Consider the following 26277-nt stretch of genomic DNA (forward strand, 5'->3'; position numbering starts at 1 on the left):
GTTGTGGGTGGACTCATTTAAAGCCCTGACTTAGCTGTTTCCAATGGAACTCTCCATCACTCTCAGTCCCGGAAATACAGTATTGGCTTTTTATTGCCCTTTTTTCTTATTGCCGTTACGTAAAATCGGTTTGCAATTAGAGTTAATTTTGTATTCAATACCCAAATTGCCACTAGCCTGGCCTTGCTGGTAAAAATGAAAAAGCAATATGGCCCTTGGGATAAAAAGTTTCCCTATACAGTATCTGCACTAAGCAATATAAGGCTAATCAATATGCCACAAGGGCCTGAAGGATTTATTTTTGTATACCAAGGTTTAAAGATATTACTTAAAGCCACAACGCGTAGAATTTTACCCAATAAATAAAATTGAAATACAAGCATTTATTTCATGACAGATATTTTCATCATTGAAAAATACCTCATAAATATACAAACAAACATTTATGAGGCTCACCCCTCCTAAGATATGACTGCAAACTTTACAGGGAGTGGGTACGTCTCCAGCTCGTCTCCATGGAGATGTGACGAAAGACAGAAGAATTTCAGATTTAAACAGGTTAGTTTCTCATCCAAATCCATTCTTTTATTACACACGGCAGCAACAGCATTTTCTGCGTCATTAGGAGCATGTTTTGTTTTGCCGCAACAGTATAGTCCAAAATGTTACGCAATGTACGTTTAAGTCGCAAACCTATTCAAAGCAGCAGGCCCCTGAATAACATTTTTTTTTTTTTTTAACTATATGAACAACCGCATTGGTGAAGTTTGGAGACACCAGTGCCCAAATTGTGCAGAAGAAACAGTCCAGCTTCAACTTCAAATTTAGAAAGAAAAAAAACTATTACACCAACACACGCACAGAGGAGAATCCTGCAGAGCCCACACTGTAACTGACGTTAACTGACCTTACTAAAAATAAACGAAAGACAAACGTGTGTAAAGCATCCTTCCTCGGCGCAGCAGGAGGCGAGGCTGACCGGCCGCGCTGCGTCTGCTGCTCCATAAAGAACAGTTCCAGAGCAGACTTTAACACCGAAACTCACATCTGTCCAAACGAGCGACGGGCAGACTTTGGGGTTTTACCATCTCCGAATGCTGTGACGCCACATACCCAGAAGTCTGAGGCAGAAAGATAAACGCGAGACAAAAACAAAGAGCTGCTTGAACAAATAATGAAGTTCATACAGCAGAAAGTGCACTGTTGTGACATACTCATTCTTGAAGGTTTTTAATCCTATTTTGGGTTGTTATAACGATGAAGTCATAGAGTAAAGTCCTATTTTAGACCCGGTTCAACCCAATTAGAGTGTTATGGACCTTGTTGAAAATTGTTGATACAAAGGGAACTAAATATAGGCGGTAGTCGGCATGAACACATTTAAAGTCACTGTACTGGATGTTCATATTCATGTAAAGCAGCTGTGCTTTTTTAGAGGTATTAGCCATAACTTCAAGACTATCTTACCTTTTTGTTGGTTAGAAATATATTGATCTAAAATGGCTAATTCACAGTTTCCCTTCGCTTCCGTTTTCCGCTCAGCATGCGGCGCAAATAATAAACTTAATAATAAATAAAACCTCCTCCAGCTCCATGGATGTAGCAACTGTCGGACAGCGGCGCTAGAGTCAGAAGGTGTTGCAGGGTTTAGTTGTGTAGTAGTGAAGCTTGTACTTTTTTTGCGAAGTAGGACCTAGGTGGGCTGCAAATAGAGAGAGCTTCTAGGGGACAACATATGGAAAATTGGAGGAGACATATGAGCAGGCAAATGCACTTAAAATTACTTCAGAAGACTTTCAGATTACTCAAACATGCATGAGTGGGTCAATAGACAATTCAAGTACAACCTGGAAGCTAAGCAGGGAAGGGCCTGGCAGGACCTGGATGTCATTATTATTAACACAATTAGTGCTTGAATTATTTAGCTAAAGCAACTTTTATCCTGAGAACCTACTACCTCGGGCTGTGTATTGCCCAGTATCTGGTGATATGATTCATATCCCAATTCATGGCTCGTGATACGATACGATACATCGCGATTATGTGACCGCGATGTTGTACGGTGATTATGTAACTTTGAATGGAAAACAGATTTCTTGGAAAGCCAGTAAATTAAACTAAACTGGGGACGCACGTTTTGTAGTATTTCTATAACCTTTAGTTGGAGTCCTTAGCGATCAGTAATAACAGAACTGTTTCATCCATTAGAATATAAGTTAGCTCAGACTTTATGTCCACAAACTGGACGCACTTCTCGCTACTTCACCACCGCGACACACATTTAATATGAGCCTGCTGTATTTAGTTTCCACTCGGCTTCGTTTTATTCCATAATTAAATGCTACGAATATAAATCCATTTTGCTGTGTTTGTGTGGTAAAATAAACCCACAACGACAGTGAAGTGGAGAAAGGGGGAAAGGATCGCAGAGGTGCAGAGGTGCAGAGGTGCAGAGGGTCTTAATAATCCAGGCCTCTATCTTTGCTGTAAAAGCCACAGTGAAGTCAGATGTAGAGTTTTAAAAGTGCCCCAGAGCATCTCATAGGTCCTTCTCCACCATAGTAAAACTAGTAAAACTATGTTTCTCTAAACTCTGCCACACTACACTGTAAAAAGCCATCCATAGAGCACTGTCGCGAGAGTTTATAGTTACTCAAGCAGGCAGCGCGCCTGCATCTAGCGGGCAGGAGTAAAAGTGCAGGCCAAAAATAGATGTTTATTGCATCGATACGCGAAACGTGCAACGTAGTGTCGCGATATAATGCCAAATATATTGCCAATATATTTACACCCCCAGTACTAGAGGGCGGTACGGTAGCACAGCGGTTAGTGCTTGTGCTTCACAGCTAGGGCCTTTCTGTGTGGAGTTTGCATGTTCCCCCCATGTCTGGTAGGTTTCCTCCGGGTACTCCGGTTTCCCCTACCACTAAAAACATGTACAATAGGATGAATGAGAGTGTGTTTGAGAGTGCGCATGACGGATGGAAATTAGCCTAAGGCTACGATCCGGTGTGGCTTGTTCATTAACTTGCACTGTCCCTACCAAATAAACCAATACACTAAACTACCACTAGATTCTGAACTTCTACTGCAGAAACCATCTTGCAGCTCACAGTAAACCTGAGTCCGTTTGTCCTCACTGTGAGTAAACAGTCTAATGTTGTGGTTATTAATGGTCCACATCGCTGGCGACTGCTGCTCTCTCAGGAGTTTGATCTAACGTTTCTGACTGATGGCTTTGACCTTTGGAAATCAGATTCTCAAGGCTTATGGAAGAAAGGAAAAATGTACTTGGAACTGAAATGATAATAATAACTAATATGTTGCATCTGATCAAGAGCTCAAAAACAGAAATTCAAGAACAGGACTGAACTGTGTTGGGAAAAGCATGAAAAAATTTCCATTGGATGATATATTTGTACAAATACAACACAGGCAGGTTTAAAACACAGCACATAATGAAAAAGCACAATATATTCCTTACAATGGTATTGCGCTATACAAGACTGAGTTGACAAGCTTCTCAAAGCGCTATAATTTACATTGTATTGTAGTCATGATTCAGTCACTCTACACTTGGTGGTGGTAATATTGTGGCCACAGCTGCCACTCTGCGCCAAGACAAGAGAAGCGTTTTGCACAAGGACACTGTGCACCATAGCATCACGTCTCCATGGGGTCCTATCATACATGAAATCCTGCCAAGCAAAAACTTTACACATGTGTTTCAAGGATTATTTTCTGCGGTTCATATTCTTCTCTCAAATACAAATACAATCCACACAATGTGATCCTATTGTGTCCCTTATTGTCCGTGTGATACTGTATCACTCAAAGCTCTGTCCACAGTCTATAGTGTGAGTCTGGTCTGGGCAGTGGCTCTGGGACACTCCTCTCAGTCTCAATCCGCAGAAATGTAAATCAACTGGTTTCAGGTTACCTACGAGTTTACCTTCACTGCGTCTCAGTTTCTATGTAAGCATCAAGGTGCCCTCTCCAAACAAAAGTGATTCAACATCTGAACAAAATAAATGCTGCTTAGAAAGAGATGTTAATCCAATAAGGAAGTTATACTCGCTGTCAAAAGCCGTTTTCAAATTTAACCCACACAATAGGAAAAAAATGTTACAGGCTAAACAATAACGGTCTTCATGAATATTACAAAACAACACTGCGGGATCTGACTAAACAATTTGATGCTAAACCGATGAAATTTGAACAAAATTGCAAGAGATATCTCCTCAAATTGTGTTGAAACTGGACTACATTGCTAAAATGCTAACCAAAACAAGGCTGAAATAAAACAGTTTGAAAAATCAATGACGAAAACTGACCTTTTTCCCATTTTAAAGGGGCTAGATGCAAGTTTGCCATTTTATTCTCACTAGTGCCACTCAGGTCATACGTGTAACTGCAGCTTCTATATTAAGCTCGTGCATGACGGCACTTCGGACCCGAATTAACACCTTTCTGAGTGACAGTGCAGGAGGTAGTTGTGGTGAACAGGTCTGAGCTCATTCTACACATTAGGACATGGCTGGAACATGTAGGGGGAGGAAAACTCTGTATAGTCCCTTTAAAGGTTTGTTTGACATTGTGTTGAGCAATAAGTGTCTGTCAGATAACAATAACCCGGCAAAATGCCTTATTGTGCAGCCCTCACTTTAAAGCAACCAATGAAAGCTTTCTGTATGGCACGGAGTGGTCTTAGGATTTCATAATTGGTCATATTTGGTCAGGCTTATTCAATTTTGAATATTAGTTTTGCAATACGCTGTTTTTCTTGTCCTTCTATACATATTATCATTTTCCACACTGGATGCTCAGTTATTCACCAAACAGAAACCAAGTGATTCTAATTATGAAATAACTCGAGTTGAAATTTATAGCGTTGTTTGTGTGTCTTATTAACTCAGGCTCTTTTGTTATTTTCCCTTTTGACAAAATGTGAAACAAATACAAACAGTATTGTAATGTGGCTAAATGAATTAAGATAAAACCACTCGCATTGCCTTTACATGACAAGTATTGCGATAACTGTAGAATACTGTATGTGAGCTGCTGAAACCATGTCCGACACTAATAACGTCACCTCATCGCTTTGGAAGGTGATGGCGAGACAAACAAGCCTAATGTTCCTTAAAGAGAAAATGACCTATGCCCAGCAACATGCAGCGTGGAGCCAAGATGGCCGTCGTCCAGTCCACGGTTTCAGGAGAACAGCTGAAGTTTGAAGAGGGAACGGGCCTGGATTAAAGGTGCTAAAACTGGTGATGTATGGGCCTCAGTGAGATTCCTATGGGCTTACAGCGCAGTCAACATCACTCAAGGCCGTGCAGAAGGCCAAAGAGAGACACATTCATATGCACTGACTGAGATAAACCAGAGCAGGAACTAGATAAGGGATTACATAAACTTATTAAGAGATGGAACCTAACCCGAGTGTAGGGTCTTTCTATTGAGTTTGAAACGTGGCTTTGGATGACTCTGACGGTCCTGAATATGTTTTTAAAAAGGGGAATTATGCTTTTATAAGGCAGGTATTTGCTACTATTTTCAAACACATCTTGATCTTTGTAAGCACTGTTACTTTTTGCACTTGAAAAATGTCATCTTTTAGTGACCTAGCGGCTGTATGGCTGGCTACTGCTAGCATGGCAACTTTACTTTTGATCACTGTGGTCTCTACAATGCCCTAGGATCAATTGTTTTGTAGGCGTTCTGGTGAGAGAATCTGTCAGCAGTGAAAAACCTTCAAGAGACTTTAAAATCAATTGATCCTGAAGTATAACAGAGTCCACCGTGATGGAAAGCAAAGGCGCATTACTAACCACTAGGCCACTAAAAAGTCAAATACGCACTAATACTGTATAAAAATTATTTGTATGTTTGTTTCACATAAAAAGTTCCATAATGCATCTTTAATTAGAAAATCCACAGTCAATATAAACTGTGTTACTGTGTGTGTCTTGATTTAGATTTAGATTTAGATTTAGATAGACCTTTATTTACAGGACAGGTACAGGACACCGCAGGTACAGGACACCGTGGAGTCCTGTACCTGCGGCCTGATGGCAGCAGGACAAAGTGAGTGTGGAGAGGGTGATCGGGGTCCATGGCTATTGTACGTGCGCGGCGTGTGACTGCTTTCTTATTGATGACAGAAGGGTCTGTGATGGGGAGATTAATCATTTTGGAGACTGTTGGTGTGACCTTGGTGACAAATGTCAAGAAGCTATAGCTCTCACGTATTTGCATAGATTATCCAAGTCCAATTTGAAGCGATCCAGTTTGCATTGTCCGAGTCTGCCACAGCATTCATTCGTGAGTTTGGGAATGCAAATCTTCTGTGTCTATAAATACACACTGCTGGTTCACAAACTAAACTTAAGTAAATTATTTGGCTTTTGTGAGACCAGGACTTAAAGCTGTGGTCATCAAATTAGTTTAGTGTAGTCGAATAAACTATATATCACGATATAAGTGATGCCATATCCGTATAATATATCCGTATACATCACTAAAGTCTTCATCTGACTGAGATTGACATATTTTTTTTGGAAACTCAGCCAAAAACAAACAATGCATTGAACTTATAAATGTGCAAAAGTTCATCTGTTGTTAAACGTTTACAGACTTAGTTTAATTTTAGTCTTGTTTTGGTCCTGATGTCGTCTTTTTTAAGTCTTTTTTTGACACAATTTGCTGAAAAACTAGTTTCAAACGATTTGTGTTTAATTAGAATGGAACATATCGTGTTGAAATGGTTTTGTGAAATATCACAATAATATCATTATCACGATATTGCACAGAAGAATCGCATATCGCAAGTTACTTCAATATCATTCAGCCCTAGAATAAACTTCATATGGCTCCATAGATCTACACTGTAAACACTACCTTGGCAAAAGAAAAACTGACCATGTGCACTGTTGTGTCAAAATGTAGCTCACTTTCCTCCAGCGCGAACCAGAAGTCACGTCTCAAGTCTGTCTCGCCAAGAACTCTGGCTCAGACAAGGTTCTAATCAACTCAAATGAACAATCGGGATGTGCGGAACGGTCTCTGAGAGCTAGAAATGAGTTTAGGAAACAGCGGAGAGATTCTACTCAACTACGTATGACTTTCATGGGCTAAAAACCAGACTAAAACCTTTTCTAGATCATGACTAAACAAGGTTCTGACTCTTAAACTGGAAATGAATTGGAAAATGTACTAACTAAAACTAAACACCAAATTATTTCTAAGCAAATGAATAGCTCAGTAAAAAGATATGGAAAGAAAATGTAACTGCAGAGGATTCAGAAAGCTGTCAGAAAAGTCTGCCTGCCACCCGTAACCCAGTTGGAGAAGACCGCAGCAGCTGCCGTAAGAAAGCTGGATGGTAGATTGTACACACTGTCCCCTGATCTATCTTTGGGAAGTCATTTTATAAACAACAGGCCCACAGTGGCACTAAAACAAGCTCTGAACGAACGGAGGAAGGATTCATGACTTAGTCCTGGAGAAACAGGAAGTGATGCAGATAAAGCTGGAGTGGCATTTCCTGTTGGAGCCAAAGCGCCCGACGAGTGTCTTCAGCAAGAACCACTAATGTAACAACTGGTACATCAACGCTCTAGATCAGTGTTTGATCAGGTTCTGTTTTTCCAAGCTTGTCTATGGGACGGTGGCTCAGTTGGTAGAGCAGGACTTTACAATTCATTCCTCACTCAATGGTGATAAGCTACGATTGCGAGTTTTCAGGCAGGACACGGGACAGACAGGACACAGTGGTCTTTTGGTTGTTGTGGTGGCGTCGATGCTTGACCCTGAGCCTACGGAGCGCGCTCAGTAGCAGCTGCAGGACGTCCCGCTGAAAACAACCAGCGTCTGTCAGGGGGTTCAGCGACGGCAACAAAACCAGGAAGGAAAAGGCCACAGTCTGAGGTCAGAGGTGAACACAGACACAAGGAGCAAGCATCTGCGCGGCTTTAGCTTTCGCTTCGAGTCTTGCTGGTTCTTTATACGAGCAAACTGGGTGGTCAGTTCAGGCGATAAATCTGCCGTAAAATGGGTGGTTTTGGTGCCAAGTTGAGCCGTAATATATCAGACCTGGAGCCTGGAGACACAAAAAGGAAAAGGAAAGCACGGCATCTTGTAGGGCTGCAAGGTTTACCGATATCGAATCGCAATTGAGGTTTTGACCACTGCAACAACTGAACCTCGAGAGGCTGAGGGTTTTTTTTTCTTCCGTCTCTGGCATTTGAGTGATAGATGTTCAGAAGCAGCAGCAGATTGTGAAGTGTTTAGATAGACGTGTCCTGGACTTATTTTAGTCACATGGCTGTCCCTCAGAGGTACTATGAATGTCGGGGAAACTACTCCAGAAGGGGCTGCTGTCCAGATAAAAACAAATACCTTTGAAAGTAGGTTATTGCGTTTTAATGTGGGGTTATTTGAGCAAGAATATGTTGTTTGACTAAAGCCTAAAAGTAACATGACTTTCTTCCGTCACTTATCAGTGGCCTCTCCAACCACTGACAACCAACCACGCACTCAAAGACCACATTACAGGCGAGGTGGGCGCTTTGCTGATAATCTTTCAGATCTGTGGACGAACTCTTTACCTTTGATTTGAAGTCATCGTCATGTCCTCTCTTTCAGGGCTGGGTTAACGACAGACTCCTCACAAGAATCCGTCTGTTTATCTAAAAGACTTTTTCTTTGCTCCAAAAACAGTGACACAAATCTTTGCTTTGAGCTGCTGCCAGTTTCCTATTGTCCAAATGAAAGCCAAGGAAATGGACACAGCCAAAATCAGAAAACAAAGTTGTCTGACAGAGAGATGGACAAAATTGCAGGGAAGGAAACTAAATTCAAGGGTTTATTGTAGATATTTGTTAAAAGATAATCAATAAACAGCTTCATCAAAGTTCAACCTACGACCAACGTGACATACAGGTCGAACAAGTCTAAAAACAACACCTGGAGACACAAAATAAACAATGCAGCTAATGTAAATATGAAAGAAACTGGCAGGCCTTTATTAACCCACTGAATTAAGCATTTGTCATTTCAGATAATCAGTAAAGTAAACAAAACAACGTGATGCTATTAAGTTATCATGCTTCAGGAGAATCACAGATAAGCTTGTGTCCGGTATGACAGTATGTATGTATGTCTAATCGCTCAAAAGGCTTTTGATCGATTAGACACTTCCGCCGTCTTGATTGATAAGAAAGAAAAGTCATTTGCACAATCTTGAATGAGGAACAGATAGGAAGACATGCCTCAAAGTTGGTCGAGCCAGTGCAGCGTTTCCCCAAGCAGTGTGAGCTTTTATTTTCACTTGCTGGTAGGGGTTTTGGTCAATCAATTTCTAAAAAAAAGTGGCGGCACCATTTAGATTGGGGATACAGAGTATAAAATAAAGGTACAAGGAATATGTGAGACAAAAAAGGGTGAGACTGGTCGAATAAGTACACATCAGACCCAATGTTAATTTCATCCAATAATGAATTGTTTGGAAAAAATTGATACTTGAAAAATTCAAGGCTAATTAGTTAAAATGTACAAGACCAGGGACGTGCACAGATAGAGCCCAGGTGGTGCTCAAGCACCTGCCCCTCTGCCCTGTGCCCTTTAAGTGCCCTTCTCAAGACCTGTTTTTTTTTTTAAGTATTATTTATTTTATTGTTCTTAGATATTTGCCCTATTAAGCCAACATGTGCTGAAAATACAGTTTTAATGTTCAGCAACTTCATATCGCGCTTCATTCCTCCTCTGCTTCTCGAGCCGCGGCGGCGCTGACGCTCCTGATCAATAAAGGGCAGCTGTGCCGTCCCCGCGTTTCCCCCGTTTGAGAAGATGGTACAGCCCATCTCTGTGAGACGCGGGAGTAAAGTAAACTGAGTAAATTCGATAACTTTATGAACGAGCCAGCGCGACATGACTGGATTATTAAGGGGAAAGGAAACAAAAGGGCCATCGGGGCGAGACTGTCAGCGCTGCGCGTGTCGAGACCGTCCGGACAAAGTCCGCGGTAACAAGTCAGTCACTTTAACGGTTCTGTTTGTCGCAATAAAATGTTCTAAAAATGAGCTGTATTATTCAGACTAAGTCAGGGTTGAGCGTAGACCAGGGTCAGAGCAGTGTGAGCTGAGGAGACATAAGGGAGAGGAGGAGAGAGAAGGTGAGGAGGTGCCTGCGTTCTGATGCTGTTGTCTGTGTGAGGAGCACATGAACATGAACAGCCCAGGATTATTGTTATTTAACATATTTTTGACATGGACAAACATATCCATGTCATGATATTAACAAACCAGATGTTTTAAGTGTAGGCTATAGTACCTTTGCATCATTTATTTGTGCTAGACTTAAAGCCACACCGTGTAAAATTTTACCCAATAAATAAAATTGAAATACAAGCAAACACACATCTATGAGGCTAACCCAGCCTAAAATATGGCTGTAAACTTTACTGGGAGTGGGTACATCTCCAGCTCGTCTCCATGGAGATGTGACTAAAGGCAGTAGAATTTGAGATTTAAACAGGTTTGTTTCACACCCAAATCCATTCTTTTATTACACACTGCAGTAACAGCATTTTCTGTGTTTGAGCTGGTCATTAGGAGCATGTTTTGTTTTGCCACAACAATATAGTCCAAAATGTTATGCAGTGTGCCTTTAAGTGCAGAGCCTTGCCATAGTCCTACATTGTCCTTTAAAGTCTATGTAGTTTACTATTAGGTCCACATAGTTGGACATTTTTTGTTGCCGTGTTAATCAATGGTCTGTTAGTGTCACTAATTACAGAATTTTTTTGGGGGGGTGGCGGGGTTGTGCCCTTTTGTCTTGGTTGAGCACCTGCCCCTCAAAATGTCTGTGCACGCCACTGTACAAGACAGAAACCAACCTCCACTTGAGCAATTTAAGAAAACAACTTTGATCAAAGGAGCACAGCACAGTCACAAAAAAAGCGATATAGAGTGTGTTGCAAAACAATTTTTTTGTCCCAGCCCGAGTAAATATGCCAGATTATAGCAAAGATGCTCGGACTAACCCTACATCTGAACTACGCAATTTCGTTGCACAATTGTACAATGACAAATAAAGCCCTAATTTAGGAACAAGTCTTGTCCATGTGGGAGGAGCTCTATAAAAGGAGTGGACCCTTGTTTAATATGACCTTAGATTCTTTATTTCAATTTACCACTAAAAAATGAAGCACTGTTACGACCTGATTACGAAGGGTGTGCAAAAAGTAACACAAAAAGATGGTAAAAACTAGAACTGCAGATTCATTTTTGACAAATCAGGCTTTCCCAGTACAGACAAAAGGTTGAATCCAGGACAGGAGCGAACATGACTAAGCAGGTCATCATGAGAGTCTCGAAAACACATTTCATTCATGCGTTTACCGAATTAGACTTTGTAATAAGAAACCGCAAAGTCCTGACGTAAATCTCCAGAAAGTTATGGTTAATGCATTTGAAACCACTGTGGCAGAACGGGCTGCTTTATGTCGCTATATTTACATTTAAATGTGTCAATTTGACTTTTATTTAACAGCGGCATCAGGCAGTCGTGTATCCTCGCTACTTATTATGTCATTATTAAGAACAGAGTCAAACACATTTCTTGATTCGGCCTCCATCATCCACTGCAGTAAAAGTATAATAGTACACAAAGACCAGGGTGAGCAGTCGTTAGTGTGTGGCTCCAGGACTGTGCCCAGACATTGGCACAAAGCCCTATTTGTTTAGAGCCGGAGGAGGAGGAGGAGAGAGAGGAAAAGCGAAGGAACGAGAGAGGGAGAGATACAGAGCCGGGCCATGGGCAGGAGCAGGGAAACCCCCGTGTGACAGGAAGAGGCGGGGCTAATGCCATGGAGGGGGAGGGACAAGGCGGGGCACTGTGGAAACAAAATATGTGACGACTTACAGCTCTGCCAAGTGTAAGGTGATCCTGGAGTCACCTTAGCCAAGCATTCAGTCAGTATAGCCCCAATGTGTGCCATTTTTAAATATCGAACGGACTAATGCGAGTTATTGTCATTTCATGAATGTGGGGAAAACACAAAACAACTGCCTTAAAGAAAGTAGGTGGCAGGGGTCAAAGCAACGGTATAAATTAGGGATGCACCGATCCCATACTGGTACAGGACATCAAAGCTGATACTGGAAAAAATACGATATATCGGGTATCGGCTACAAATATCCGATACTGAACCGATACCACTTTTTTGCTTGCACCACTTTAAAAACACAACTTTCACCAACTAATTCCAAGTGAATATGGGCATGTTGTATGTCATTTTGAAGCTAAGAACCCGGAGAATGCGAAAGCCGAGTTAGTTTTAACCCCTGTGTATTTGTGATAGCTGCGCGAAATGCCACGGCTAGCAATAGCATGCTAAAGGTAGCCGCAACTAATCAAGGCTGCATCAGAAACTATGATAGAAATACCGTAAATGCTCTAATATAGGCCGGGGCCTTTATTTACTCGAGGGCATCTAGGACCAGGCCTTTATTGGAACCAGGCCACAATTAGAGACAGGCCTTTATTTCTATTTGAGCAAAACGGACGACAAGAAAAACGAGATTTGTGTCTATTTGCACCTAAAATATTAGGTTCATTTATTAATTAACATTTCAAACCCTCTCCCAGCGGCTGGAACATTGACGCCTTTTATTTTGTCGGGACAACAGGAAGTGTTTCGTTGCTCTTAACGGAGCTTTGACATCAATGTCACTGCAGGTTTCTGTTTCGTTTTTACCGCGGACCGGATTATTTGTTGTTATCTTGTGTAAAGGTGAGTTTAGACGGAGCGTTTGTGTTTGTGATCGATCATGAGACTGACCCGAGAGAAGACGAGACGCTCGCGCTGATCGGAGGAGTTATTGTGAGGCATGGGACTGACCTGCACACGGAGCAGCTGGACGTGCTTTGAAGACGCGATGGTGACTTTATTAGAACTCTGGAGGGTCACACAACATTTGTTGCTTTCCCTGTTTCTACAAATAGTCACTGGAGGTTTGAAAAGTGGCTAAATCTGTGTCAAAGTCACGCTCGGATCAGCTCCTCCGCAGCGTCCCCCATCGGCCCGGGTTCCCGTTTGTTTACTTCCTGCACGTGAGTTATCTTTTACACGAGTATGAGACAAATTCTTATATACCAAATATTTCTACCGCTATAGTTTTTAATAAAAGCCCCGGCCTGTTTTAGAGACCGGCTTTAATTTGCCTCCTCCAGCCACAAACCCGGCCACTGTTAGAGACCCGGCCGCTAATGGAATACAGGCCAGTATTAGAGCATTTACGGTACATAAAGTAGCCTGATAAAATAAAACTTTAGAAAACTATATAATACTGTAGTGGCCAAGTGTTTGTGTTTTAGTTCATGAAATGCTGTTAAAGAATAACATATAACATATTTTTAATGCACACGTGGTAATGATCAGATCACATGTGAGCTGTTTATATCAATGCACCTTAAATCGCCTGTCATATACAGGATACGTGGATATTTAATGCAGAATAGTCCAGTGATCAATGTTAAATTTGTTTCCATTAATTGTTTAATAGATGTTTAATGGATCTGGAACACCATGACAAGAAAATGTATATAACACGTTATTGAACTTAAAACGGAGAAAAGAGAAGCATTCACTTTTTCACTCAGAGAAAGTTTCTTGGCATCGGTTAATATCAGATACTCGAACCACCGATATCGGTATCGGAAGCAAAAAAGCTGGATCGGTGCATCTCTAGTATAAATGCAAAACAAGGAAGGAGGGGAAATTTCAATAGCATAATAGATACAGCAAGCAAAACAATTTCATCCAAAACTGAAGTTGAACGCGTTTTGGACCATGATTTTTCTATTTCCGACAAACTTACGCAGCAACAATCAGTCGAGCAATGCTAGTTTGAAATCAGTACTTTTTGATGACGTTTTAAACCTTTTGTTATCCGTCTAATTCCATCCTCTGTTTTCGCACTTAACCATCTTCATGTCGACTTTGCATCCAGTCTCCTGCTCAGGGTTTTCCTCTAAGCCTCCCGTTTCAACACGTCCAAACCGTCTCAATCTGGAAACATTATCTCCCAAACATCTAGCATTCTCTAGACCACAATATCACCTTTCCTCCGTAAACAGTGGTGACATCTATGAATTGCAATCTATTATTATCTCCCTGGGGTGAGTTAAGGTCATCAAACCAGTTTCAGGAGCGCAGGCAGACAGCTTGTGTACGCTTGTCTCAAAGTCTACACAACATTGCCTCCTTATGTCAGTGCCTTTTGTTCATCTATATTTCGATTGAAGAGCGCAAGAACAAAACCAATCAACATGAGAGACACGTGTAAAGTCTTAACTCCTTTGTAAACTTATGGATTAGTGAGCACTGCTGCCTACGAATACTGTTAACTGTGAGATACCGTATTTGAGCAAGTATCGTATTTTCGAGTGGTGCAAGAAAGAACTTGCAAAGTGCCAGGCAGAAACAGAACAACAACGCATCGAGTTACATATTAAAACTCTTGCGACACTGAACACTGATCACAGCTGCTCAAGGTCCCCGTCTTCAGCTCTCCTCCGTGTACCAGCCTAAAGCACGTCCCAACATCCAGCAGGGAAATGGCAGCTGCTCAGTGAGTCTCCATGCAAAGCTATGACAATAAAATACTAGAGCTGTGCTGGGGCTGAAAAATATGTATTGAGATGTATTAGAGCGGTGGTTCTCAACCTTTTAGAGCCGCGACCCCCATTGTAACAGTTAATTAGGATCGTGACCCCCACCCGGGTCAGACCATGGGAAAAACAGGGACATTAACCCCTTAACTCCCACCTGAACCGAGCACATTTCCTCCAGTTTGTTTTTAAAAGCTTCTGGAAAAAAGCTGTGAAAAAGCAACAAAACTGAGACGAAAACAATGACGGAAATGTGACAAAATTTGACCAAAAAATTACAAAAAATGTACAAAAATGTGACAAAAAAATGACAAAAATTTGATAAAAAATTGATGAAAAAATGAAAAAAATGTGACAAAAAATGACCAAAAAATGATGAAAAAGTTACAAAAATGAGTTGAATACCCAACAAAAAAAATGTGCTGACGTGAGGAAAAAGATCCTCTCGGTTCAGGCAGGAGTTAAGAGGTTACCCTTTATAACTCTTAAAAAACAAAGAAAAAACAATGGCTAAAACAAAAATGAATTAAATTTAGAACAAATAATGGCACCCTGGTAAAACAGCATGTATGCAACACCATCATAATAATATTAAAATATATATTTTCTCTATATGCTCTGAGAACCCCTGTACTAGAGAACCAGTATTTACACATTTTAGAAAAACAGAGAAGACTGAAAAATAATTTAAAGTTACGAAATCACATTCAATTGAGAACATGTTAGTAGATGTTTAAACTACAGGATTAGCCACTTTTATACATTACAAGCCCCATAGGAGATGGGACATGAAGTTCTCCGCAGAGCACTTCATATCACCCGAATAACTGCAGCTTTTAACATTTTTTAAGTGCAACTTCAATCTGGAAACTCCTAGCCCGACACTGTTGTTCAAGACTTTCCTTTTCCCCTTGAAAGTCTCGACTGAAACTATGCCATTTCAGCTTTTTAAAACAACTTAGCAGGCAAGTTAATAATCTGTTGAAGCAAGAAATGCCAGGTCATCAAGTCAACACATCCTTGTCATAAACATGTAGCAGTCTCTCCGTGCCTTTCCTTTTTTTCTAAATTATCGGTAATTGATTGTTTTTCTAACTCATTTCCAAGCATGATTTTACACAGACTAACACAACAGAAGACCAAAGAAGTCGAGCTATTAATCAGTGTTGTAAAGAAACAGCCTTGGCCTTAGAGAAAAAAAAACATAAAAAGATGACGCATAAACATCCCAAGACTTCATGGATTGATCTTTGATAATGGTTTCACACACTTTTCTGACGGAAACTCTCAAACTGGGTTGAACCGTCTATGGTCCCATTCAAGCCAAGTACCAGTATCTAGAATAAAATGACAAAAATGTGATGTGACGGAAATTATTGCTATGGAGGGCCATCATAGTCTCTCTTCCCTAATGCAAAAACTCCCCGACAATAGTACGTGCTATAGAGGAAACACCGACAACCCAGTGAGATTACTATTAACGTTTCCCATTGTTGACAGTGCCTTTAAAGGGGGGTATTACGCACAATTTTTAGCTGTTCTGCAGTTGTTCTCTTATCAAAAACGTATACCTGGATCCGTATTTCGACCCACTCGCACATCTTTGAGTAATCTCGGAATCTCCCCCAGTGGCTATTCTTGGCACAGAAGTAGCGGCTCCCAAACAGCTCCCCCTGTGGTCCATACATATTCAGGAAGTGCTGAAGCAAGAACACTCACCGTCGCTCCACTACAGCAGCACGGTCCAACTTCTCCTCTTTATTGAAACAGCTGCGCAGCAAAGGCGAGCGGGAGGTGGTGGGTGGGAGTAGTTTATGGGGAGATCGCTTGAATATCAGGAAGTTAAACACCTGTATTTTTTATTTGAGCTGTTGTAGATCAATATTACATTTTACTACCAACAAAAAGCCTAATACCCTCCCTTTAAAACCTTTATTGCCAGCCAGTCAGCGACTTCGCCTCCTTCACTAATGTTGCATGTTTTTACCACAAGCAATGAGGACAAATGTGTACAAATCGCTGAGATGAGGTAATTTTTTACCACAGTAGCAGTCAATAAAACCTTGAGAGGGTGAGAGTGTCCAAGCATTGAGTCAATCTGGACTTTGGTTTGCACACGTCACTGAGACATGGGTTTCTCCTGCAGCGCCGCGCTCCAATAAGAAGAAACACTCGAGGAAATACGAGTCCACAAATACACAGCAAATCCAGCCGCACCACCAGAGGAAAGAAAGAGAGACGATTACCCAGGATGGAGTGAACGCGGACAGACAGCTGAGTCCTCAAAACGACGATCGGCTTCTTTCCTTTTCTGTGGAAAAACAAAACAGAGGAGCATTCAGGGCCCGTGGGAAAATCTCTTTAAAAGTTAGAGAGCGTAATAAAAGGCAGAAATGTCAGCGTATCTCAAGGGGATACAGCACATGGGACCAAAACAATATCATAAGAATGAAAACACTAAACCTTTGAGATATTTTTTCCGGCATCTGATCAAGAAGATAAACGGCAAAACATGTCCCTGTGTAATTCTCTCATAATCAACCCAACACAAAACCTAAAGCAGACTCAAAGGCAGTCATCTGTATTGGGGTCTTGTACAAGAGGCTTCGTCAGCAACTGGTGGAAATATACTGGATGGCTTTATTTTAAAAAGCCAAGTCGAGACAGGCTATAACGATAACAAGAAGGTATTGGGGGAAAAAAGTTAGTCAAGTTCTGATACTTGTTGAGTCCATTAAAACAAAGTAACTCCGTAGTTTCAGCTCAAATAAATGATACTAATTTAAAAGAAATTGTCATAGAATATATTAACAATATTCTTCTGTTTTCCAGTTCTAGATAGCAAATATTTTAGTACAAGTAGCAAAATCTGTCGCAGACACAGGGAGAAATATGGACACATCGTTCAGGAATGGGTTTTGCAAACTAACTTTTTATGTGGAGAGAAAAAGTTTATATTTGTGCGTATTTGACTTTGTAGTGACCCAGCGGCTGAGTGGTCAACATGTTGCCTTTACTTTCCATCATAGAGGTCTCTAGGACGCCCCAGGATCAATTGTTTGGAAGGTTTTCAAAGCTGACGGACCCTCACACCAGAAACCTACAAAACAAGTGATCCTGGAGCACTGCAGAGACCACCATTATGGAAAGTGAAGGCGTCAAGCTGACCACTCATACAGCCGCAGGGCCACTACAAGGTAAAATAGACACACATGTACACTTTTTTCAGAATATAAATTTCATAATGCACCTTTAAGTGTTGGTATTGGAAAAAAAAGGAAAAATGGTACCCAGCCCTTGAAAAGCAAAAGCGTACTCAACTGTAAAACAACCCAGCACAGATGACTCCTTTGGAACCTTTGGCTACAACAACTTTTTTTTCACCTTCCATGGGAAAAGATATCATAATGATAAAAGTTGGAACCCCCCGGCTTACACAAACATGTTGCTAGTGATGTGAACATGCTATGAGTCAACCACAACTATCAAAATGTCAAATTTACTCAGGACGCTGTCGCTGACTGTAGCAGAGATTAAGCTACAAATGTACAGTAAGTCTAGATTGCTACTGTTGGCTTGTGGGTACAAAGTACAGGGACACAGCTTTAGCCACTCAAGACTTCTTTAGCTCTCTGGAAAATGTATTGGTTGACATACTCTTGCCACTTAAACACAGGACATTGCTACTATTATTTTTATTATCATAAGACTTTTCACATTTCTGAAGTGCCATAAGCAGCACTTTAACCATATCTGATCCCGGAGTATTTGAGTTTCCAGTCACGTTTCCTGACAGCGGTCTTAAGAGTGCATGAGAGTGGAAAGAATGATATGAAAAAGTGAGTTGAATAGTGTATCTTTTGACCAGTGGCCAAGGAAAGTGCAAGGAAACGTCATCACAGCAGTTTCCAGGTCTAATTTTCTGATGACGTCTTGTGACCACTCTCTTCACCGCTGTGCCAGGAGGAGGATTGTCTGAACTGGCTTTTCGAAACTTGAGCATTTAGCCCCCAAAGAGCACTTAAAGCTGCTGCACTCAATTATATGAAGCAATAGAACTCCTAATAAGTGGTATTATGTCACAAACCAACAAGTATCTAAGAGGTCTATGCTTCAAATGTGAGGGGAAAAAAAGACTCACTCTACGTCTTTATAAAAGCTCTCGAGCTCATCGCTCTGTTCGCTCAGAGAGGAGTCCAGGTCCAGGTAGTTGCCGCTGCCAGAGAGCTGCAGAGTGCACTCCTCCAACTGAAACACAGGAAAACACAACACAATATTACAGAAACAGAATTAAAGCCATACTAGGTTGCATTTTACCCACAAACATACTTGAATTTCTTTTATTGCATGTTTTTATGAGTGAAAAATACCTCAAAATGTCCTGTTGTTGCTTTGCTTCAACTACAGGTGACCAAAGATTTGATCATTGGAAACATATTTAGTGGCCTATTGCTGGAATGTTTGTGTTTTGACTAGGGCTGCTAAATATAGCTCATATTAGCTTATAACATGAATTAAAATGGGAGCTATTCTGTATGCAATATTATCACAAAGAACAAAAAGGTGTTTCATTGTTACTAGGCTTTATTCATGATAGATACAGACAGCGTTTCTGAAAGTGCCAATATGGTCACATTCGAAGCAGCCAGAGGGGGAAAACAAAGAGGGGGAAAAAAAATGAACTTTCTCTCCAATTTCTCCACCGTTATTTTATGAATATATTGTCCTACTAAATAAAGATACAGAGACAAGTAAAGGAGCAAAGTGGTTCAACAGTCCATAAATAGGCCTACTTAAAAAACAGACAGGAAGCTAACGCTAGCCACGAGTGCCATTTTTTGCCTCCACCGAACAATTCACTGTAAAAAAACATACATATGGACCCTAACTTGGCTTAACTTAATTGGTGTGTGATAAATATGTTTATAGTCTGAAACAGCCAAAAAGAGTGATTCTCATGAGACTTTTTTTTCTCGTCTTTTGCCGTCTTTATGTACGTATATGTACTAAGTGGCAGTCGTAAGTATTTCATGAGCAATAGAACAGTGTCTAAGTTTTATATTTTAGCATAATGCAAGGAGGTATTTAGCAGGCAATCGCAATGCTGATTGAAAAGAAAGTTGCAATATTGATATCCAGCCCTAGTTTTGACTGAGTTTTGTGTAATCAGAAAGACGAGACGAGACAAACTGCCGTGTGCATCCTCTTGGAAAATGAGACCACAGTTGGCCCGCGTGCATTTTGTATGAGACCGATCAGGTTGCAAACTACACTGAGAAAAACCCTAAAAACAATAGATAGGCCACAGATAGAGGACATTAGCTCCTGTTGTGGAGAGATGGTGTATAAACAGAGCCAACTAAACCAGTTCTGTCCCGGCTCTGAGTCACTGCTGCTGACAGACTCCACAGACTCCACAGTGACAAAGGCTCAGGGCAGATCAGGGCTGAGGACATGAGCGATGACTTCAAGATCAATACACTGAGTTAAAGAGATGAAAGTTCCCACGATAAACCAAACCCATTAAGCCAGAATAAACAGCTGACAAAGCGTTACACATTTTATTTTATTTCATTCCATTTGCCCTTTATTTAATCAGGAAAGTCACATTTGAATGGACATGTAAAGTCTCAATAGGATTCTATAGTTCAGTGAGCCTTCTGGAATTGTAGCTTTATCTAATCTGGAAAGCAAACGGATGAGGTTCACTTTAGGAAACTTTATGTAAAAGATCCAAAAGGAGCTGCTGTACAATGTTTGCATTCATCATATTCAATCCAAACTTAGAAAAAAAAGCCCCATTTATGGAGAACAGCTACATTTACAGAGTCTGATTACAGCAACAGGAACCACGCTGGGTTGACTTCTGTGTGGAGGGGAGAGAACATTTTTTTGGTCCTGGACGGTGAGTGTGGGACCTGCTCCAGATAAAGCACTGTGTTTTGGGGCTGGTAATGACAGGACGTGTCACTCACTGCCGCTCGGAGAAGTTTACACACGGTCAAATACAACAATGGAGTCAGTGACACAATAGAGGAGCACAGGCCGAGATCTGGGTTAAACTTAGAAAGTTGGGAGATATGATTAGAACTCAAAAAGCTGAAATGTTGCTGTATAGTTTGAGACATTCAGTTACAGAGTGGAATCCACCACATATTAAGGAATCACACATTCAGGGCTGCTCAATATATCAACTTATTATTATTGCAGTATTTGGTGAAGCAAAGTCTATATCGCAAGACATTTAGGTCCAGGTCCAGAGTTTTTTTTTGTCATAATTATCTGAATTTTAGCCTTATTTTAGTAGTCTTGTTTCAATCAAATTTGATACAAAAGTGTTGAAAGCTGATTGCATGAGCTCTGCCATTTGTACTGATTCTATTTTCATTTTTAACCTGTTAATTGTGTTGAAAGATTATTATTACAGAGACAACACAAATTCAATAAAGTTTGTCTAATTCTTAGTCCAAGTTTAGTAAAGTATCAAAATATTTGAGACACTTGTCAACTGTTCCCTTTTTTCTAATACGCGCAGCCCAAAAATCACAGTAAAACAGCCAATTTTGCCCCAAGGACACAACAACATTGCTGGCAGTGGCTCAGTGAGCGCTTGCTGATAAACCTAAGTGAGCCATTCCAGGACTGGGAAAGAAATCGATTCATATTTTCAGAAAACCTTTTTTACAAGTTTTTTTTTTTTTATAATTTAGATGTTTAAAAATCTTGCACAGTGACTTCAGTTTTTTACAGTAATTGCCTTTGCTATTTTGGGGTTTGTTGATGCACTTCAACTAAAAACAATAAATATATACAAATAAAATATATTTAAAGATGTTTTTATAGGAAAACTCTGATCAAGGCAAGGCAAGGCAACTTTATTTATACAGCGCATTTCGTACACAAGGCAACTCCATGTGCCAAGATCTACCACACCGTCTTTGCTCTGCCCAATCCTGTCAGATCTTGGAAGCTAAGCAGGGAAGGGCCTGATCGATACTTGGATGGGAGACCATTTGGGAACACCAAGAAGCCTGGGGTGAATGTGGTGTGTGAGTGAGTGGTTGGTGGTGGTCGGGTGCCCAGATGGCATGGACTGGTTGCCGTGCTTCTGTCAGTCTATCCCAGGGCAGATGTGGCTGAGAAACTTGTTAATACAGGCTTGTAAAGCGCATCACAAGTGTGAGGCATTATTATTATCAAAGATTTTCCTATAAAAATTCCAATAAACAGACTAACCCTTAAGTATATTCTATGCATGTGTCTTGTCATATGGCTTTTATTCTGTATCTAAATTGCTGTTGTGGGAATTTCCAAAGCATACACAATCACGCAACAGCATAGTTTAGCTTCTAAAGTTTGTTTGCTGAAGAGCTAAAAGCTGTTGTAGAAATGTTTGTCCTTGTAATCCAGAGCTGTAGCTGATTTATTGACTCATTGTTTGAATCATCACTCCACGATGAGACAGAACGTTTATTTCAGAGAAGTGCTAAAAAAAAAAACTGTATCCACTGGGATTTGTCACATGTAAGAACTTGTTAATTATTCACTAAACAAGAACAAAACAATGCCATTGAACATCTTGCTGAAAAATAAGTCATTTAATTCATAATGGGTTCCATCCTTTTTACTCTCTCACCATCACCATACTTTGGACCTCTTATATCAGAATATCTGGGAGACAGCGACACTGTGACACTTTGGGGACCTGACCCAAAGATTGAGAATCACTGGCTGAGATCATCCCTCCACAACGAGCCAAAGTCTGAACATGCCACGCTCTTACTTCATCCATAGCTTATTATTTCAGGCCTGTTTAGACACGACCGCCAACAAAACAAACAATGAACCACTTTATTAGTTACCTGCATAAAAATCTGAGGTGAACTGGAACTTTATCCTTGCACCGGCCAGACTCATGTCAATATGAAACTGCTGTCGAGTACCAAACATTGATTCACAGAACAGTTTCCAGAGGCATAAAGTGTCTTGCACAAGGACACAACCGCAGAATAACCGGCTCTGTAATGAAGAACCGTCCAAATTCCTGCTCTAATGGTCAGAGAAGTCAGAGCGTCCAGTCAAGATTACAGGGTTTTGAGAGTCATTTACGGCCCGTGATCTGATAAGGCCTGGTCCCAGTGAAGCACATTCCTCCACTGACCCTCACGTCCTGAGGCAACACAGCACGGAAACATGGAACAGAGAAGTCCATATTCATTAGCTATAATTATGGAGAAGAAATGTTTGTTTTGGTTGTTGTTGTTGTGGCCATATAGACCAGCCCAGGGGTTTGATTCTCTTTCTTGGGCCAGTGTCAAACCTGAGCTTTATTTACACTCATGTCATTCTGAAGCAGCGAATCCCCCTTAGGTCTGCGTATTGCATCGGAAATGTTACCTCATTTGTAATGAGGTTATTAAGGTGTTGGCGGAGTGTGCGTGTGTGGGCATATCTGAACTAACACATTTATTCCCAGCATGAGGGCTTGATGTAGTAGTTCATTACAGCTTTGTTTGTCACTGGAGACCAGCTTTCTGTAATTAAGAAACACAGTGCAGTTTTATGCATGTCATTAAAGTTGAAGAAGTGTGCCTCTGAAATGATTTGGTCTACGAATGACGTGTAGACCTCGGAGGTGCCTAAAGCCCTGAATCTGATATTTCTGCGCTGACGTTTAGGGTGCAGAGGAGAGCGAGCCCGGGTAAAGTAAAGTAGTTGTGACCAAAGGGGCATTGCAGTTGCAGTTTTGATTAGTTGACGCTAGTATATTGTTGCAGCCGCTGCACATTTCTAAAACTAAACTAACTCGGCGATTGAATTCTCCAGGTTCTGAACTTCGAAATCAAATCGATCAACAATATTGTATTATTTGCAGTATCGGATGGATGCATCCTTACTCCTGCAAATACAGAACTTTGAGCCACATCAACAAAAAAGCAGACAAACTAAAAAAAAGTCTGTACTTAAAGGGACTATAGGGAGTTTAAAAATGTTAAAATTAAGTATTTTCCTCCCCCTACATGTTCCAGCCATGTCCTAATGTGTAGAATGAGCTCAGACCTGTTCACCACAAGTGCCTCTAAAATCCTGCACTGTCACTCAAAAAGGTGTCACTTCGGGTCTGAATTGCCGTCATGCACGAGCTTAATATAGAAGCTGCAGTTACACGTATGACCTGAGGTGGCAGTAGTGAGTATAAAATGGCTAACTTGCATCTAGCCCCTTTAAACAACAGTGGGGGCAATCAGGGCACTTAAAAATGATTTCACACATCCATGGTGCCAGCACTAGGAGCAGCTCATTGTCCCTTTCCAAGGAGCTTCCCAAAGACTTAAGATCAAGCTTGTTGATGAGGAGTCAAAGACTGTGCAAAGCATTAAATCCCTAATCTACATTTTCTTTGTGCGTCAAATGAGTACGTTGTGAGCAGGTTAAACAGGACCTGCAAAACGTAGACGAATATGAGCAAACTAGATTCATTTTCATTCTTTGACCTGTAATATGATCATGGCCGATAGCTGATGTTCTCCGCTCATGACCCACATTTATTCAAGTATCCTCAAAGCATGAGTAACCATCTGCAGTGTCATTTGTTTCATGGAAGTTCAAATACTTCCCAAAAGTCGAAAACCCTGATGTAACATGTCACTTTTCCTTGCAGGTCTAACCCAGTTCTGGTGCCCTCGTGCCCCCGAGGACAGAGGAGGAACAGGGTGTGGTCTGTAAACTGCAGATAAACTGGAGCGAGATGGACGGATGTAATACTAACAACAGCTGGTGATAAGGCCTTCCTTCCTCTCAAGAAACCACCACTTTTGACCAGCTAGACTCGACCTCTTTATTGACTCACCGTTTCTGAAGAAATTGTGCATCATTTCAGACAAGTTAGTAAATGACTTCAGACACGTGAAGGCATGAGTAGGGAAGATCTTGAAGGAAGTATTAAAAACAACTGCTGAGACAACTCCTTGATAGTCGAGTGGTTGCACAGGTTGTCCACCAATATGGGCACAAAACCCTTTGGGCCAAAAGTGTGCAGATACTTTTATATATAATTGTTAAAAGGTAAAATATTGAAATGGTTTAAAGGCTGATATTTAGAATGAATACCAAGTATAACCTTATCGGCAGTTTTGATAAGATTAAGTACGGAAGTGGACTTGCAACAGTATAGTTTAGTAGTTACTGTAAGTGAGTCGCTTGAAGCGCTTCAAGCTGTATTAAGAAATACTTGCAACTTTCATAATATTTGGATTACCCAATAATGAGCCAGAACATGCCTTTATTATTCCAGATAAGTACCAATGAAATTAAACTGTATTGAAAGGGCAAAACAGGAGAGATTTGGTCTCGCTGAAACCTGTGTGATGTATTGCCTTAACACGAACAAAACAATGTCTGCCAGTTTATTCGGATTACAAAGGATGTATTGCTGAATATTTCTCCCCCCGTCTTCTGATCTGCCTTCAAAATATTGGTGTTGGCCCTCCAAAAGTCCATTGGTATTCACTACAGTATTCAGCCCGCGAATTAATAATTACAGAGGGGTAAACGAGGCACTTACCCAGGAGGAGACTGTTTAAGACTCAGACTGTAGGTCTTCATGCTCAATTCCGATTTTTTTATTTTTTATTATTATATTATGTTCATATAGGCGATTTTGTAAAAAAAAATATTGACTATTTTCCTCATATTGATCGATCTCGATTTTAATCTCGAAAAAAATACATCTTGCTGATTCATAAAATCAGATACATCTTTTATTCAAACCTCAACTACAAAACAAATGTTTTCATCAAGTCTCATTTAAGGCACAAAAAGTCTTCCTTTGTCTCATCCAAACTCCCAAACTAGACTCTGTTTGTGCCAAAGAAATGGCTCTGAACTTGTCGATTATCAAGTCCTATGACGATTACTGAGATTGACCAAAGTAGAGATTGCGACTTTGATTAAATTTCAAACCAAATTGTAAAGCGACTTTGAGCGCTCTATAAGACTAATGCGACAGACTGGGGCGACAGTGGCACAGATGGTAGAGAGGGTCGTCTCATGTATGGACGGTCGGGGGTTCGAATCCCACCTCCTGAAAGTGCACATTGTCGTTGTGTCCTTGAGCAAGACACTTCACCCACATTGCCCCCAGTGTCTGCGTACATTGGTGAATGATTGAGTGTATGAATGGGTGAGTGGATCCTTGTTGTAAAGCGCTTTGAGTGCCTAATGTAGGTGGAAAAGCGCTATATAAGTTGAGACCATTTACCATTTACCAATGCATTATTATTATTATTAATTGCCCAGCACTACGTTCATATTAATGTGACCTCTGTAATATCTCCTGACTGAAGTCCCAACGTTAACCTAATCATTTTAAGAAGGAAGAGAGACCGTTTTTTTAAACTATGGACTTTTGACAATAAACGTGCAGAAGTCCAGCCGTGGAGAGGGCGGTGAGCGGCTTCGGCTTCACTCACGCAAACTCCATTCATAACAAGTGCAAGCGTTTTCCAGTCCGCTTCCATCTGCTTTAATCCAGAGTGACTGGCATTTGTAGGGCATCGATGACATGTAGGTCTGGTCAATGCGACCTGGCCGTTCAGACGG

At 40.8% G+C, this 26277-nt stretch overlaps 1 protein-coding gene across 1 annotated transcript in view; it reads right to left on the reverse strand.

Moving 5' to 3' along the window:
* The window catches only part of fhod1 (formin homology 2 domain containing 1), a 66827-nt gene that overhangs the window by 36689 nt on the left and 3861 nt on the right, over positions 1–26277 (reverse strand). Inside the window, exons 2-3 of the mRNA XM_079555020.1 lie at positions 18818–18924; positions 16923–16987 (exon numbers count right to left, since the gene is read on the reverse strand). Coding sequence (XP_079411146.1) covers positions 16923–16987; positions 18818–18924 — 172 coding nt within the window. The remainder of the gene's footprint in view (positions 1–16922; positions 16988–18817; positions 18925–26277) is intronic.

This window comes from Gobius niger, assembly GCF_951799975.1.
Source record: "Gobius niger genome assembly, chromosome: 4".
Lineage (NCBI taxonomy): Eukaryota > Metazoa > Chordata > Actinopteri > Gobiiformes > Gobiidae > Gobius > Gobius niger.